This window comes from Zootoca vivipara, chromosome Z1 (genome assembly GCF_965207765.1).
Source record: "Zootoca vivipara chromosome Z1, rZooViv2.hap1.1, whole genome shotgun sequence".
NCBI lineage: Eukaryota > Metazoa > Chordata > Lepidosauria > Squamata > Lacertidae > Zootoca > Zootoca vivipara.
Window position 1 is genome coordinate 51920886 of NC_142583.1, and position 18462 is coordinate 51939347.

The 18462-nt window shown below is 43.6% G+C and overlaps 1 protein-coding gene across 8 annotated transcripts in view; it reads left to right on the forward strand.

The window, feature by feature from the left end:
• Positions 1-2005: 2005 nt before the first annotated feature.
• LEF1 (lymphoid enhancer binding factor 1) overlaps positions 2006-18462 on the forward strand; it is a 107077-nt gene continuing 90620 nt past the window's right edge. The window contains exons 1-4 of one of the 8 annotated variants that reach the window (XM_088660461.1): positions 2006-2135; positions 8213-8444; positions 11914-11977; positions 13782-13915. In XM_088660461.1, the coding sequence (XP_088516587.1) occupies positions 8232-8444; positions 11914-11977; positions 13782-13915 (411 nt within the window). In that variant the 5' untranslated portion in view covers positions 2006-2135; positions 8213-8231. Of the gene's footprint in view, positions 2136-6732; positions 7461-7901; positions 7987-8021; positions 8445-11913; positions 11978-13781; positions 13916-18462 lie in introns of those variants that run through there. The other 7 variants (XM_035111583.3, XM_035111584.3, XM_088660464.1 and 4 more) reach the window with 7 other exon arrangements.

Consider the following 18462-nt stretch of genomic DNA (forward strand, 5'->3'; position numbering starts at 1 on the left):
TTAGCAATTCCATAGCTAAGGCTAATTCCATAGGAAACGGCTCCATTTGAAGAGCCTGTTATAATCAGCAACATTACACGCATTTGGTTCTAAATATATTTGCCCTGGCAAAATTGCTCTGTTTTTAAAGGGGCTGTCACTCGGTGGTATTCTCTGACTCCCCCACCCCCAATCGCTGCAGATCTGCCAGAGCTTACTGTGTCTGAAAGGAGGCTCCCTAATTAGGGATTAATCTGGGAGGCAGCTCTCTCTCCCTCTCTCTCCTCAGTGTAGCACTGTTATGATTAAGGTTTTTGCAGTGAGTCATAAGGGGAGGATAATAATAATAAAACCTTTCATCAGCACCTTTGTTCTGATTGTTTCAGCTGGAGGAGAGACGTGCGAGGCATATATTTGTTGCTGAAATAATATTGACAGTGGAAGACATCGAGCTACACGGAGTGCAAATTGAGAACAAGCCATTTTTCTTCTCCCAAAATAATTGCCAAATTGTCAAACAGAAATCTGGAAAAGGAGGCGCGGGGAGGGGAATCTAACTAGTTTCCGCTGATTGCTTTTATTTTTACACCATGTGTTCCCTCCAGTCAGTCTGTTGAGGGGGCTGGAATGCGTCCAGGCTTAGCTGATCTTCTTTTCTCCCCCCCCCCCTTTCCTTTTTATTATTTTCAATTCACATTTCAGATCCAACTCCCGAAACTCTTTGATCTTTCTTTCTGTCTCCTTACCCGGAAGAGAACCCTCGCCTGCTCAGCTGGGAGCTCTAAGCACACGTGGAAAACCTGGCGCGGCTCCATGTTCTTGCCAAATTTAGTCACACAAAGAGGCCAGAAAGGGGAAGAACAAGAGGATGAAAGAGGCAGCCGGCGGGACATCAAAGGGAACCGCCGCCCCGCCCCCGCGGGCCCCGCTAACCCCGCCTTCTGCCTATATAAGGGCAGCCTCGCCGAGGTGGTCTTTTCTCACGCAAATACTGCGCTGTGCCCTTATGCATTCCCCTGCGATTCCCTGCTTCGCTTTTTCCACTGAAATGCTACACTTTCCTCTTCCCCCGCAACTCAACAAAAAGATTAATTTATAAAGATGCTCGCTTTTTAAGGCAGCCGTCGTAGCTCTCTTGCCAGGGAGTAAATGTCCCTTCCCGTCCTACACATACACGCACACATTATTCCTTCCACTTTCCATCCCGGTTTATTTATTTTGGTTAAGGCAGTATCCGGTCGTGGTTGCTGCAACCTTCTGCACGCTCCTCGCAGGAGTAAACTCCATTGGAAGACGAGACAGGGAGAGGGAGTGTACGTTTGCTTACTAGAGAGCAAATGGGACTTACTGCCGAGTAGACCAGACGAGGGTATTTTGGTAGAGAGAGGTTTCAAAGCAACAACAGCGCGGTACTTTTCTGTGTGCAATCCACACAACAGCGCTTCAAGCGGGGTCGGCCCCCGAACCTGTTTGCAATGATCCCTAGGTTCAGGGATAAGAGAAGGGGCGTTCTTATCTGGATGTGCGCTGAGTGGCTTGGCGCTCGCCGTTCGCCACAGATCTGAAAAGTTGGGGCTCCCAGACAACTTTGAGCCCCTGCATCTCTCAGTTCAGAAACTTCGCTCCTGAGCCTGCGCTAATTCCTTTCTCGCTTTGCCTCTCCTCTTGTATGGTTGGCAGCCGTGCTGTCTGCATGCAACTTTTCTCTTTGATGATGCGAGTTTGCAGACGATTATTGCTTTACAGCCGCCGTAGTCATATCCTGATTGTCTGTCTGTGACGCTTGGAAATCACATCCCTTCCACTCAATGACATTAAACTCCCAAGTTCAATTCATCCCCGTTGCTCCATCACGCATCTTCCCACTTGTCCCTTATTTAACCCTCTCGAGCCCATGAGCGTCCTAAACCTATTAAGTGGTTAATCATTACTTAGGAAGACGTGGCTTGAGAGCTCTGGATCCGCGTCATGGTGAAGGGTATGTTTAGTGGGAAGCGAAGGGAGTGGAATTAGCAACAATGCCGCGATTTTGCCTTGTTCCTTCGAGAGCTAGCGAAACTGCTGAAAAACCAGTTGTGTTCCTGCTTTGATGCCCCAAGCATCAGACGTAGCCAACGTAGTGCCCTCCTTCCGACGACTTCCACCTGCCCCAGGCAGTAAGTATGGGGATGGGGGTTGTGTCCAAAAACATCTGCAATGCACAGTGCCGGATTTACGTATAAGCTAAACAAGCTATAGCTTAAGGCCCCACTCTCTTGGGGGCCCCCAAAAAAAATTAAGAGAAAAAACAGCTGGGTGTACATTTCCAAAATATAAGGTTAAAAACAAAATAAAACCTACATACAGCAACAGTGTTTTGTGTTGTGTAGGCTCCTATGATGTAAGTAATAGGCCCCGCCTGCTATATAAAGGGCCCCATTAACTTCTGTAGCTTAGGGCCTCATCAACCCTAAATCTGGCCCTGGCAATGCACCACCAATGCTGTCTCTGGTTTGGACAGTGCATTAGCTTGCTACAAGAACGTGCTTTCCCCATTCCAGGTAGGTCTCCTAACATGGTTTCTTTTCCCTCACCCAGTTTTTAACATCTCAGACAGACCATAAGTCAAAAACTCTCTACCTCTCTCTCTCTTTTATGTGTCCAATCAAGCATCCGGTGTAATCCTATGTGCATTTACTCGGAGGTGAGGCCCACTGAGTTCATCCTATGAGCACCAAAATGCAATTGGACTTTCTTATGAGTTAAGGCGCGGTGTGTAGGATCGCAGTCTCAACCAGGGAGTCATTCCTGATCCCACGTAAATTGAGATATAAACAGCAAAGCATTAAAATCACACATGCCTGTTAAAGAAAATCCTTAAAGAGCGATCCTAGGCGTGCTGAACCTGGAAGGAGAGAAATCTCAGTGAAACGGGACCCTGTTCCGAGGAAATATGCTTCCTTCCGAGCTTTGTCTCTGGAGATGCCCAGGAACATCGAGCCTCCTGGGCGCTATGCGCAGCCCGATCCTGTACACTTAATCAGAAGAAAGTCCCACAGAGTTCAATGATGCCAACGTGTGGGCATTAGGGTGACAGTCTTACGGATAGGCCCTATACTGGCTTAATCGGAGGTAGCTCCTGCTTACGCCAGAGTAACCCCCCAAGTAAGAGTTACTTACTTCTAAGCAAGCCTGTATGCAGTTCAGCACAGGGGTGCTTTCACTTTCTCCTAACACTCCCACTTTCCTAACCTCGCACTCTTTTATTTTTTTTCACCTCCACCCGCTTCTGTACCACGAGGAATCTCTAGCCCTCCAACCAACCTATGAACTGGAGAAGATTCTCCTTGACAGCCTTGCGTTGTCTCCAGTCAAATCTGGCGTTGGAGTTGAGGTTTTCCTGAGTTTATCCCCTTGTCATAAATCATTAAGTTTCTAGCCCCCGCCATCCCAGCATCTCCCTCTTCCTCTTTAAAAGGCTCCCTCCAAACAAAAAACAAAAAACTGGGATTGGGAAAACCTCCAGCCCACATGAAAGGCAAGAGGGGATCCTTTTTTGCTTCAATTAAAACAAAACAAAACAACCGCGCCTTTCCCTTTAATTAAACACACAGTTTATTTTGCAGGAGACCAATTTGGCGCAAGGCAGCGCTGCTGCTGTTCCGATTTTAGCCCCTCTGGCTACGCAGAAGAAGGGCATCGCTGCAACCCGGCGGAACTGCGCACAACATGCCTCTACTCTCCCCCCGCCCCCAGTAACTCAATTTTATTTTTTTATTTTTTTAAAAAAATTAGCATCAAGAGCATGTCTTTTGCAAAGAGAGTGGCGATGCTAGGAGGGAAAGCGTGTTTACCAGCCGATGGGGATGCAGGCTGATAGAGAAGGGAGGAGGGGGAATAATAGATTTAGGGCAAATTTCAGAAAGAGGCACAAATCCTTTCCTAATTGTTTTATTAGAGGGATCAGATTAATACTAAACCTCCGTGTGAACAGTACTCCCTGGAGAAAGCTCCTCTCCGCCCCCGCCACCCTCCTCCAGGGTCCAGGAACGATAAACAGCACCGAAATTGACACAAATCTCGTTGGAAGTGGAAAGGATTTCAGCACCCTTCCTCGATTTTTTAAAAATGGCAATAACAATCGATTAGACACATGCTAATTGGAGACCCAAATGCCTAATCGTTATGACAGCTAATAGAGTACTTTTCAAAAACAATGCCTTTCCGAGGGTATTATATTTGCTGTTAGCTATGAGAAAAGTCTCTCTTCTTCTTTTTTTATTAAAAAAGGCTGCTAAGATATAATTTATTTCAAGGTTCCCTACTAATATATATGCGGTTTATTAAAAAAGGGGGGGACCCTCTCTGCCTTTTTAAAGAGGATCCCACGTAAATGGAGATATAAACAGCAAAACATTAAAATCACACATGCCTGTTAAAGAAAATCCTTAAGCTTATCGAAAGGGGCTTGGTTGGTTTTCCGAAGCAGAAGATCTCTGTGCTAAAGTACATCAAATGGATCCTTCCCTTTACGCACTGATTCTCAGCCCTCCTTCTCTCCCCCTCCCAATCTACTTAAGCAGTCCCCATTAGGTAGTTCAGACTACAATGGTCTCGTGGGCAAAGGGAGGGATTCTGTAAATGAGTGTGGCAGTCACAACAATTAACCTGAAGGAGGAAATAGGATTCGAATTAGGAGGAACAAGATCAAAACTTCACAAATCGCCCCTTCAACTTCCTCCAGGTCCCAAGCAGCCGCCTCAGCAGAGAGAGGGAGTGTAGTTTTGTAGCACAACTCTGACAAGCACACCTTTAGGTAAAGGTAAGCCCCACTCATTTCAATGGAAACTTGTCCTATCCCATTGATCTGAATAGAACCGATTCCAACTATAGTCGTTTAGGAATTTGAGAATAAAGCCCCGTTTGAACAGAAGGGGGTTCTCTTCCGCATGTCCCATGCAACACTATGTGCCCCGGAATCCCTACATGTTTACTCGGGAGCAAGACCCATTGTGCTCAGTGGATAGGAATAGGATTGCAGACCTGGGATCTTAAAATCCAAGCAACATCCCCCATGTTTTTTTATGAGAAAGGCGAAGATGAGCTGCCTCCTTTTTCTATGTAATGCACTTGCTTCTAGCTAGCACCGTAGGGTCTCGATTCTCTCCCTCCTTCCCCTCGTACTTTTCTAGTGGATTTTGTACTTCGGGGGGAGGTGTTGATTACAGGTTGCAGGAAGGAAGTAGTGTCACGAAAATATGCCACATTTGCTTATTCCACCTCAATTTCTGAAGCAGTCTCGTCACCAGAAGCCGTTTATCCTTGCACACATACCCCCTGTCTTAGAAGGAGTTGAAAACGTTATTGGGGAACGGATGAAGGATAGGACTGCACTCATGGGCTATGATATTCCTAATGCACCTTTCTCGTGTGCTTTTGGGGCGACTTAAAGACAACAGTAATTCTCTCACAGAAAGGATGCAAAGAGCCATTTATTGGGAAGACCTGTCTAACTTAACGGCAGTTGCTTCCAAGTAAAACATGCAAAGCATCACGCTAAGAGTTTGGATTTTCCTTTTGCACATCACTGATTTAAAAACGTAATAGCATGCTCTTTATTTCACTTTTACAATACTAGTAACTACACATAGTTACTGGTAAGGGTGATTTTAGTTATATGTACTGTGCCCATAACGTGTTTTTTTAATGCAGCTATAACCTATGCTTGTGTACTTGAAAGTAAGTACCATTCAGTTCAATGGGTCTTACTTTTCAATAAATTTAATGCACTCAAGACAGCAACCTTAAAATGGTAGGCGAATGGGTGGTTGTAAGCGTCCTCCTTAACATTTTTTCTTCCTAATTCAAGCTTCTAGAACTCATTATTATTCCGTCCTGAGAACCGGAAAACTATGTAGCTTTGTTCATTTTGGATCCCTTTATCTCTTTCTGCATTACCGATTTTAGCGACTGTGTGTGTCTGTCTAAAACTGTAAATAAACAAGCAAGAAACACACCCACACAAGCAAGCTCCCCCTTTTCAGCCACAAAACAATTGTGTATGTATAAGCTTCCCCCTCCTCTCCAAAAAGGGGGAAGTCTTAACAAAGCAGCCCTAGAAAAACATCCTTGTTCCAGATTTGTCTGAAGATGTTCAGATAACTATTATTTGCCCTCTCTGGAGAGGCTTCCTTGGGGAGGGGGAGAGTGAATTAGAAACCTCCACCCCTTGGAATAGCAATTCCCTTTCCACCCTCATCTCTTTTTCTGTCTTTTTAAAAGTCAGCCCATCTCAGATAATAATAAATAAGGATAATAAGCGACGCCAGGAGAATTGGGGAAGAGGGCAGTTATCAGAGTTAAAGTGATTAAAGAGCAAACAATTAGGAAAGAGATAAGGGAGCCTTTCTTGGTCGAGGGGAGGGGGAGCCACATGCGCGCATTGCTACCTCTTCCCTTCCTTTTTCAGCTACACCTTTGCTTTATTCTCACGCAGGCACCTTTCCCTTGCGTGGAACTGGATGGCTGAAATTGTTTTAAACTTGGATTGCTGGGATGACTTCGGGTGCATCTAATAAGGAGAGAGCTTCCATCCCGCTCCCGTGCTTTCTAAGCTGGGTTTAGGTTGTTTTTCCTCCCCTCCTTCTCTGTATGGATACATTTCCTTTTTCTCTCCCTCTCTCAAGAGCGTCTATCAATGCGCTGTCACTCAAAGCGGCGGCTTCTCTTTCATCTTCTTTCCTCCCGCCCCCACCCTTTCAACAGGGCGGGCGAGAGGGGGAGAGACAGAGAGAGGAGGTGGAGAAGGAGTGGGTGGAGGGGATGTTAAAGTTACATTACAGAGGGAGCCAGAGAGAGAGGGAGAGACACAACTGGCTGCCCACTTCACACAGCCCCACGGCAGCGAGCTCATCCTAGCTGAGCGGCTCCAGAGCTGGCCGGCGCGTCGCCCCACGCGCTCGCACGAACGCGTGTCCGAGCCGCGAGAGGAGTCCAGCGAGCGCCTCAAGCGAGAGAGAACCCGCTCACCTCTCCCGCGCGGGAGAGAGAGAGAGCGCGTTTGCGTGTGCGCGCGCACCTGGCTGGATTTCTTTGCCGCGCTAATTGGGCCGCTGCGGGGAAGCTGCGACACCTGGACGAAGAAGTCGACGGAGAGGAATCAGGCGGCGGCTCGCCCTTCTCCCCCTCAGACTTCGGCAGCCCGACCCGCAGACTCAGTTTCAGAAGCGTCGGGACCCTGGAGGAGCTCTAGGCGTTTTCATCTTCCTGAGGGAGCTAACTTTAAAAGTTTCATTTGAGGAGACGCTCCCGCCCCTTTCCTGTCACGCAACAACTTCTTCACCTGAGGGATTTTTCGGCACCGCGTCAACCCCGCTCTCCGGCTTCCCTTCTTCAAGAGAGAGCGAGCCCGAGGGCAGCGAGCAGCAAAAAAGAGAAAGAGGGGCGAGAAGGTGGGGGGAAACCCTCTTCCGTAGCCAAGGGACAAAGGCAGAGTCGTCCTGGTGTGTGTGTTTGTGCGCGCGCGCGACATTTCCTCCTTCCACCTCTCCCACCCCAAGCGGAGGTGTCTCTTTGGCATTTTCTTTCCCATCTCCAAGTTACCACAGAAAAGGGCGAAAGTGGGGGGGGAGCCTCTTTTAACCAGCCAAGCACCCACCCACCTCTCTCTCTCTCATAGCATCCAAATAGTGGTGTTACTTTTTGAAGAAGAAGAAACGGACAGTTGTATTTGTTTATATTCAAGAACGTGGCGCAGGAATAAGACAGGGGTCAACTAGAAGACTACAGAGGTCTTCTCTTCTCTCTTCTTGTTGTTTATCAAAAGAGGGGAGGGGAGGGGAAGGCCAGAGGAGATAAACGCCTCTACGGGAAGGGACGCGATCTTGCCCAGACTTTCCTGTCCTCTTTGCTGCAGACACAACAGAAACCGGGAGCGGAGGGGAGGGGTGACGCCTCTTCTAAAGGCAGGCCGACAAAATAGCTGGGCCCGGCCGCTCTCGATCCTTTTCCTCTTCTCCCCTCCCCCAGGTGTTTGGGTCTGGATGGCATGGAGAGGGGCGGGCGAGGAGGAGGAGGAGGGAGCTGGGTTTAGGCGGCGAGGCGCGTGGGCTGAGCGGCTCGAGAGCCGGGGAAAGTGATCGCCGAAGACTTTTAACTTCCCTCGTTCCTTCTGTTCTCCTCCTCCTCCTCTCCCTCTCTCCCTGCCCTCCCTTCTTTCCTTTCCTCCGCTCCCTTTATTCCCGGGGTGGAGCAGCCTCTCAGGAGCAGCCACTATGCCTCAGCTCTCGGGAGCCGGAGGAGGCGGCGGCGGGGACCCGGAGCTTTGTGCCACCGACGAGATGATCCCGTTCAAAGACGAAGGCGACCCCCAGAAGGAGAAGATCTTCGCCGAGATCAGCCATCCGGAGGAAGAGGGCGACTTGGCCGACATCAAGTCGTCGCTGGTGAACGAGTCGGAGACTATCCCAAGCAGCAATGGGCATGAGGTATGGAGAGAGATGGGCACAAACGGTTGGGGGGGGGTCTATGCAAAGGGCAAGGGGGAAGCGCACAACAGCTGGCGGAACAGAGCAAACTTTCCGGGAAGGGCGACGGTCAAGTAGCAGCAGCAGCACAATAAAGTTGTGCACAGGGAACAATCCGGTTTCACTCTTTGGGTGGGCTTCGGGGTGGGTTGTGGGGGGAGGCTTCGTCTTGATCCTTTTGCCCTCTTATCTCAAGCAGTAAATCAAGCAGTAAATCAGCCTGAGCTTGATAAAGTCGCTGGAATGCATTCGAGTGGGTGGCTTTGCTATTCTGGGGCTAGAAGAAAGGATGTGGGGGTTGGGGGGGTGGCAAACTCAAGACTATCGCTCCTTTTCAGGGATTTTGGGGGCTGTTGTTTTTTCAAGTGTAGAAGGGTTTTTCTTTCTTTCAAGCTAGCTAAGGAAAGGGCGTGTGTGCGCGCAGCGTGGAAAACGGGAAACTGTAAGCCGCCAAGTGGGATACTGTTTTGACCACGGCGCTTTGAAAACTGATACTCCACAGTTCCCCATGAATGAGTAGCGCTTGGCGCGGCGGAGAGGGAGCGGAGTTGAAAGCTCCGCTTGCTGCAGTTCCCCCCTCCTTGGAATTGGGGGTGGGGGCAGGCAGAGCAGTTGAAGAGGAGCGGTTGTATTGGTGTGAGGCTACTCTTTAATCTTCCTGTTACCTTTCCTCTAGTTCAAACCCATTTTTTGAGTGGTGGGGAGTCATGTATTGGGATGCAAGTACCCTGTATGGTAGAATGTCTCTCCACCACCACTACACAAGAGTTTTGCTAAACTGGCCTCCTTTGGTTTTGTTCTTTGTGCTTTTGCAGATGGCTATCGTGGCTCAAATGTAAACCTCCCACCTGGTCCGAGATTAAAACTTGAGTTTGGTGCCTTATTCCTTACATTACCATGGTTACTCTTGGTGTCCTGCCTTGCTGTGGTTGCACTACAGTAGCAAATAAAAGTACATAGAGACACGTGGGTGGTTAGGTGGCAGCTCCCTAACTCTGCAGAGATAAATGAATAGTATGAGCAGAGCAAGAAAAGCACTAGAAAGTTAACTTCCCGTACATCTTTCAATGAGAGATTTTTGGGGACAGTACGTCACAACAAAGTTCAGAGTTTTTTCTAAAGGCAAACCACAGGTTTTAGGGCTGTACTGCAGAAAATCAGCGAAGAGCCTTAAGTAGACAGACCTATGTATATTTGTTGCCAAAAGAAATATCTGCGGGCTGAATTGACTCATGCCTTGATCAGAAGTTTGCTTGCTGCGAAAAGACAGAAGAATCAGAGATTTTGAGCAATTTAAGTAAATGGTTTGGGGGGCAGGTTACCTAAAAGACTGACTCCACCCTTTCATACCTGCATATACTTTAAGTTATTCATCAAAGAATGGAGAGGGCCTTTTTGTGCTGGTGCCCTAGCTATGGAATGTCTTCTCAGGCTTTCCTAGTGCCTGCATTAAAGTATTTCCAGCACCAGGCAAATACTATTTTTCCTTCTTCCTGGCAATTTTAAATTATTTCTTACTGGGTCTTCTGTTTAAGAATGATGTTAGGATGTTTGTGGAAATTTTTATTGCTCTTAGTATTTTATCTGATGGTTATTGTTTTTGTGATCTGCCCAGATGACATGGTTAACGGCTGGTCCATCTTTTTTTATTATTAAAAAATGTTATTTTTGTAGCATCTGAGGCTTAACTGTGTCTTACAAATTGAAAGAGCTCCTTTCCACCATTACTTCTGGTGTTATTTTGCTATAGTGGTATCTTAGGAACCTAGCCAAGGTACTGCACCCTACTACTAACAGTTGGGGAAATGGTCCCATACACTTAAGTCAACTAAATTTCACTAATGATCAATACCGCTTACAATGAAGGGTTTTGTTTTCTGAATCCTTCAGAGTAAGGTGCCTGGAGGTCAACAGAACTTGTTTCCAAGGAATGACTTTCTTCCAGCACACTGAGAAATGACCTGCAAACCTTCAATGTTGGGTTGTGCATTAAAGGTTTAGTTTGAATTTCAGTGTTTCTGGATTGCCTTTTAAATTTGAAGGAGCTTGCGTTGATTCAAATGGAGTTGACGTCTTTGAAATGTATTTAGTTACTTAATGCACACTGGTGTGTGTTATTTGCAATCATTAACTATATATTCCTTATTGGGCAGAGGTAACTTGGCCATGGTATTCCCACATTAACTTTCCACATTGGACTGTTGCAATGTGCTCTATGTAGGGCTGCTCTGGAAGACTTATCAAAAACTTCAACTGGTTCAAAATGCTGGGTTGCTGCCAGAACTCCCATAACCTCTGTTCTAAAACAGCTGCATTGGTGTTTTCAGGTTCAATTTAAGATGCTCTTGGTTTGTAAGATATGGGAGGAGGTGGTCCTCCTGGTAGTTCTGCTGCCCTAAAAAGTTCAGGGAAGTGGTGGTCTAGAAGAGAGCATTCTCTGTTGCACCCCCTAAGTTCTGGAGTTTGCTCAGCACAGAGGTGTGTCTGGCACCTTCACTATACAGCTTTCAGTGAATGCACCTCTGCCCTGGCCTCGGCAGCTGAGACATGAGTTTTCTGGACCCACTCTGTTCCTATGACTCTAATTTAAACTGCTTTTGTTGCTGGATTTGAAATTGTTGTAACCTGCCTTGGGACCTGCTGGTGAAGGGCAGGTAATGAATTTAATGATGATTGTGAGTCCATATACCCCCCCCCCCAATGTAATTCATTATTTTCCATGAGTATGGAATGCAGTGTGAGTGCTTTCTTTCCTAAATCAGTTTTCATGGCACAGGAAAAGGCAGGTTTGTATGAATCGCAGGATCATATAATAGCATTAGGCCTTAAGAGTAGCCATGAAATTTCTCGGGTTAAAATCAGCAAGGTCAGAGCATTAGTCATAAACTCTTAAAAGGATTTGCATAAACTGTTGGGCAACTTACCAACATTGAAACAAATTAGGGATTTATTCTTTTTTAATAAAAAACAACAACACAAGGATAGTTCAGAGACACCCAGAATATATTTCCCCCTAAAATGAGAGGTTTGTGCAAATTAAAGATAGTGGAAGCTATTCTTGCATCACTATGAAACTAAATACTAGCAAAGTAGTGCAAATTAAACAAAAACACAAAACATTTAGTTTTAAAGCACACTATGCTGTGGATAGATAGCTAGAGAGAGGGGGAGACATAGAAGAGTTTATGTGGGATTTGGACTAAGGTTGCCAGATTTTTTCAATGAATCTGGGGGACACTTATTGTTTGCTATGTGCATGTGAATGCTGGGAAAGATGTAAATCCGGGGACTGTCCCCGGGAAACGGGGACATCTGGTAACCTTATTTTGGACATTATGATACATTTTTATTAAGGAAAGATATAAGGAACAAAATAAGGTAAAATGGATGGAAATGTAATGATGGCATGCGATGTATATTTTTCGTCTAGGTGTCCAGGCAAGGCCAGTCTCAGGAGTCTTACCATGAGAAAGGCAGAGAACACCCTGAAGAAGGTAAGACAGATCTTTCTTTACACAAATTATAGATTTTGCTGCTATTTTGCCCCATTCATGCTTTACTTGCATGCAGGGCATTTCTGTATTGACTGTGGGTTGTACTTTTAGCCCCGCCTACAACTTCACAACTCCTTTCTGCAATTGCTGCCATTGCACTTTTGCTTGCATGTTAGGGGTGAGGCAAAAAGTGCAATCCTGCTCCGCAGTCCTTAAATAAATGCCTTGCACCCTCGCATCAAGTAACAGTAGATCTGGATGTTGATTATTGAGGCCAATCTGCATGCAAGCATTCTGTTTCAAAAAAATTGCCTTTGTGTGTGTGTGAGTCTGGTCTGCACTGGGACATGTGTGTGTGTTTGGGGGTAGTGGGCTTAACTTTTTGCCACCCACTATGAGTTTGGGGTCCCTGGTGCCTGCAATTTGCATAGGGGCTGGAAGCACCCTTTGGCTTCAGCAGCAGATCTTTTAGATGCAAGTTGCAATTGCAGGCAGCCTGATCTGGATCATAGTGGGCTGCATGCCCCCAACCCAACTGTGAGGGTCGCAACTGGAAGAACCCACATTGGCATTTAAATATAAATATAAATAAAAGAGCTTACACTCAAAGGCAAGCGACTAAGTAAAGTCACATAAAGCTTGGCCCACACTAATGTTAATCTTGGGGTTTTTCCATGTGAGCCACTTTTTGTGTTGTGCCATTTTCCACAAATCACTCCTCCTGTGTACAGAACATTTTGATCAATTCCTATGGTATGAATATTTATTTACTGAAGCACGTATATGCTTCTCTTCCATTGGCAACCATACGTAATTGTATTTGCTGGCTTCTCTTTCAGGCTTTTAAAAAAAGTTTAGAAGGAGTTATTTTGGCGAGTACTCACTTCTTCTATAACACAATGTAGGAAGCATAATTCAAGCAGCACAGTGGTTATCTGCTGATTAACTAAATATTTTGGATGGCCCCCAAGCCACTAGGTTAAATGAGGGTTTTGTTTTTCCCCAGTGAAGCTGATTAGATCAGCATGATTCTTACTGCAAATACGTATCAGTTTCAGTTAAATTCTCAATATAGAAATGTGTTTGGGGTTTTTTTTTGTCACCAGGTAGTGAAGGGTTGGGGGGAACTCTGTCAGTAAGACTTGTAACATGGAGTCTGTAAAATTCAGCATTTCATTTGATTGCAAAATAGCCATTATTATTTAAATTACATATTAAGCAGATTAGAAATGGAACCCCCTGTGTTGAATAGGCTCACCATTAGCAGCAGGTGTTGTTGTACAGAAGGCTGAACTCTTTTCCTTATTAATTGCTTCTAATTGGCCACGGTTGGAACAAACTTTTTCCTGCTGCTGGTACAGACTACCAGAAGGAAGCCTTAAAAAGAAAAAAGGGGGGGAACCCCACCCAAAAACTAGTTATAATGTCCTAGTTCTTAACTGGAGAACAGAACATGCAGGACACTTTCCTCTAAAGATTAACTTATTCTAAGATGTGGTTGTAAATGGACGTATTCAAAGTTTTAATATCTGTGATGCTTAGTGGGCTGACCTCCCTCTTGCCTGGAAGTTTCATATCTTAAGATATAACAGAACAGATTAAAATGTGGTGGTCTAAGGTATACCTTAGTGCAATCCTTTTGATAGGTCTAAGAACTTAAAGATGCAAACCTTGAGCAGAATGCAAACCTTCCCCCCTCCAAAAAAAAAATGTAGTGCTGCTGGAAGAATGAGTGTCATCTTATACAGAGACACATTGGAAACTTAAGTGGCAGGGCTAAATCAATAACTCTTGCTTTTTACAGGGAAACACAATGATGGTGGCTTATATAGTAAAGGACCTTCTTACTCTGGTTATTCTGGGTATATCATGATGCCAAATATGAATAATGATCCATATATGTCTAATGGATCTCTTTCTCCACCAATCCCCAGAACAGTAAGTTTACTTTTAAAAAATATGTGTATGCATGCATATGTACACTCACAAATCATTCTTTGGAAATACAAGCTTTGTTTACTGATTAGCAAGCCTTGGTTTTGGCAGGATTTGAGAGGAATGCTTACTGCTAATTAAGGTGTTGACAGTGCATACCTGATCCTTAGGTATCCTTTCTAGCTCTGTATATGCTTTCTAGGAATCTTGAACAGTTTATGGTAGAGCATAAGAGGTGAATCATACAGAATGGCATGGTGGTGTGAACCCATTGGCAAGTGGTGTATGTTTGTGGTGCTCATTGTGAACTTGGCTTCCCTAGGAAGTTGCAGGTGGTTGCTAGAGGAGGTGGAGGCTCCTCTTAGTGTTTGTCTTGGTTGGGCTGAAGAGGCTGAGTTACAATCTCAAGCCAGCCTATGTTGAACCATGTACGGCAGTAGTCCTTTTTGTATCAAAATTGGTGATCAATCTGCGGTAATAATATTTACAGGGTCTTGCAAACTTTTCCCTGCTTTAACATCCTTTTTCTGAGATAACGCATTCTCAGTGCCCTTGTAGTCCTCCTAATGCCTCCTCCTAACTTGAAAAATAAAATAATAATAATAATAATATCTGTATAAAGGCTTTAAAAAGTTATACCTTATGTTTTTCTTTCTCATTGAAAGCTACTTAAAATATGCTAACTTCTATCTTTTTTCTCTTTGTTGGACATTTTCTAGTGTACCTGAACATGCTAGTTTGGGTTTACTTTATTTATTATTATTTTATTAACAATATTTGTGTAAGAACAAATAAACAATCTGATTTTAAGGGCTGTTGCATTAGATAGTATTTCTTATTGTAAGTTGTGAGTGGGTTGAGTGAACCAGCTACCTCTGAGTCCTTGGTGCACTGGAAGAGACCCCAATTTGCATTCCTTTTTACCTCTGGTGCTGAAATTCAGTACATTTTTCATATAAACATGACACTGTTAACTTTGGCATGTGATGAGTGTTTTCAGTGCATGTATTTACACAGATCACTGAGATTGGTTGCATCTCTGTGACAAACATGTTTGGTGGGGAACATGATTCATCACTTTGTGATTATTGAAGTGACCCTAAAGTTCCAATTCTGTGCTTACTTGTTTTAGAGATGGTCCCATTGAAGTGAGTGGAACTTCAGAGCAAGCATAATGATTGCACTGTCTGTCTGAGGACTCTTGATGTAAATATCCCTCTCTTGTTAATTGAAAGGATTATGATGACTATAGGGGCTAGATTCTATAGAGACATATATTCTGTGCCATTGACCTTGAGTGAAATGGACAGATAAAACTGGTTTTTCAGGTTTTATATATATATATAGTGCTTTTTCTTCCTCTTTTTATAAGTATGCATTACTTATGCTTCTGAACATGAAGGAAGTACTGTATGTTAATCTTTGCAAGTTCTGGAAATAAGCCAAATAGTTAGATTCAGTCTGTGAAACAGCTGAGATCCAAAAATTTATTAAAGTTATTTCCTGGTTGAGTGCATCTCGTTCATGTTTGTGACTGGCTTACTCTAGAGGTTAATAATTGCTTTGGCTATCTGTATTTGGCACATGCACCTGAGAATACAAATAGTGTACTAGGAAGTTGTCATTGCATTTGTGTTTATTGCCTCGTAAACTTCCAAGATGGTTATGGAAGGAAATAATGTATACAAATAATCTAACACTAGATGTATATAAATAATCAAACACTGGCAGAATCCTGTTGGAGGAACCAATGCTTCCTGGATGTTCTAAGCCCATAGAGCTGCTTAATACTAGAAAAAAAGAGTGTGTGTTAAAAACGTGTAAAATAACAATGTGTTTATATCTGAAGTGTGCATGCACACGAAAGCTCATACCAATGACAAACTTAGTTGGTCTCCAAGGTGCTACTGGAAGGTATTTTTCTATTTTATTTTTAATGTATTTATAAACACAGAGATAGTTTTAATAGCAAACTTTAGAAGCTTACAAAAAGCACTACTGTATTGTCAAAATAGAGGTACTGTGATGGGAATATATTTTTTGGCTTTCTGAAACATAAAACCTTGCTACAGAGCTAAACAGTTACTTGAAACTGCTGTGTATTCTGCTTCCTCATTACTGTGTCTTGAATAAAAAGGCAGGTGATTGACAAAATTGTGTGTTTGGGCATTAAAAATTTTTTTTGAAGGGCTTTGTGCATAAGAAGTGAGAGGATAACTTATCAGAAGTGAAAACTAAGGACTGTTATTGCATTTTAAAGCACCACATTGTGCTTTAAGTTATATAAAGGTCGAGCCTTTGTGGGTATGGTTATAATGGTATCCGGTGATAGAAATCACGACATTTTAAAACAGAATATTCTTGCACAACTTCCAAAACTTGTCTGATCTGAGGTGACTAGAGTTCCCATGAGGAAAATCCCCATCTGGTTGGGACTAAGCTTGACAGAGGAAAAATTGCCTAGAGGAATATTTGCAGGGAAAACTGATGACCATGGGAGGAGTTTGTCATTCCTCCTCTTACTTGCTATTTTTCTGCTAGAAATCTTCCCTTCACCTTCATGTTGGTGTTACCTTGTCAAACATGTTTTCCAGGGTAATGCAGTTTTGCCATTAGCTACCCTACATTTTATCATGGCTTCACCTTCTGGTTTCCTTGTCTATTATTCAACCAAGTTTTATTTAGGGTGGACCCACTAAATTAAATTAACATGACAAAGTAAGGTCCATTAATTTCAATAGGTGTGCTCTGAATCAAACTTAGTTGAACTCTTTCTCTCCAAAGTGAAGACATTAAAAGATAGACTATATATATATATATATATATATATATATATATATATATATATATATAGGGGGAGTTGTGTTGAACTGACCATTTGTTTGTGGATTTGATTCCTGTGGAATTTTTCATTAGCATAACAAAGCATCTGCCTGCTACATCTGTTGCCCCAGAAGTGTTAGCTAGGATTTGAACCATCTTGGGGGCAGTGAATTTTTTCACACTTTTCTGGACAGCCTGATTTTCTTAATGTGCTGGGAATCTGATGAATACCACTGCTTATTTAAATTGAGTGGCTTGGGAATCATGATTAGTCGAATGGCCTACTGCTGATGAATATTCTGCTGCAAAAAAAATTTTTGCAGTATGTAAATAAGATTTTTTTTATTAGATGCTAAAATTCATAGTGTTTATTTCTCCTTAAGATGATGACCTAATTTTGCACTTCTGACTACTGCTCCTGGGGGGGGAGGGTGGAATTCCACATGCAGAAATATGCATGTAATGTTTCACAGAAATTCTAACATCTTTATATTAAGCTTATATAAGGCTAGAATATAGACTTGTATACTATGTGAGTTTTTACCAATTTTTCATTGAATAACGGCGTTTGCATGGGTTGAATAACAGAATTTGCATGGTTTTCAATGTGTGAAGAAAAGTATGCTGCTGAAATAACGAGAGCCAGCCAGTTTGTAAAAACTGTTTCCACTATGGTTTTATGTAAATGCCTTTTGAGTTGCACATCTATGTATATGGTATGTTCAGTTACCTCTCAGGAAGATTCACAGAGGTGGCAGCCTTCTGAACATATGTGTAAATCCAGTTTGGGTATCAGTTCGGACATATTTCTGTGTCTTGGATTTCAGTGAATTTAACTCATAATATTAGGCTTTGAAATGTATTATTTTCATGTGGCAGTATGGCTCCCTTGCCATCTCCTGTTTGGAACCCTTTTCTTAAGACAGTTAATGCAGAAATGAAGAAAATACTGGGAAAGATGAAACAATGTGGGTCACTATTAGGCATTATAAGACCCAAGGCTTTGGGGGTAAACTCATGAGACGCTTGCAAAAAGCACATCCTGAAGCAGTGGCCTAAAAAGAAAGGATTGTAATACAACTTTTTGTGAAAAGCTTGCCACCAGACCTGTTGTTTAAAAAGTCACCAGCTCTGTTAAATTTTACCTAGCTTGTTTTTTTATTCTGAAATATATGAATGCCGCCCTTGAACATCTTGGCTTTCAAGCTTCCAATTTACTGGGATAAAAACTGCTATAACCATAGAAGAAAATGGTATGAACAGCTGGAGCAGCAAAAGGCAGCAATGTTGTTCTTCATAAAGCAAGTGCTAATGCAGCACATATGTCAAGAGGGAGACTACAATACTTGTGAACATAGCATTGTGTGCCTTTTGGCGGCTTCCATCCTAGCATAAGTGTGAAGTGTGTGTGTGTGTGTGAGAGAGAGAGAGAGAGAGAGAAGAGGGAGTGGGAGAGAGAATAAAGATTGGTTCCCTCTATATTATGGCACTTCAAGTGAGATTGGTTTTAGGTATCTGTCCTGGAGCGGGATCTATCCTTTTTTTGCATTTCTTGAGAGTTCCTCTAATTATCTCACATTATTAGGCTATTTATATGTATCTCTTTCCAAAGCAATTAGATTAAGGCTTGAGTAAGATGTAGGGTGGCAAGTTTAAGTAATTCTATATTATGTGGCCTGTGTTCTTGGCAAGAAAAAGAAGGCTCCCCCTCTCCGCCACCCTTTGCA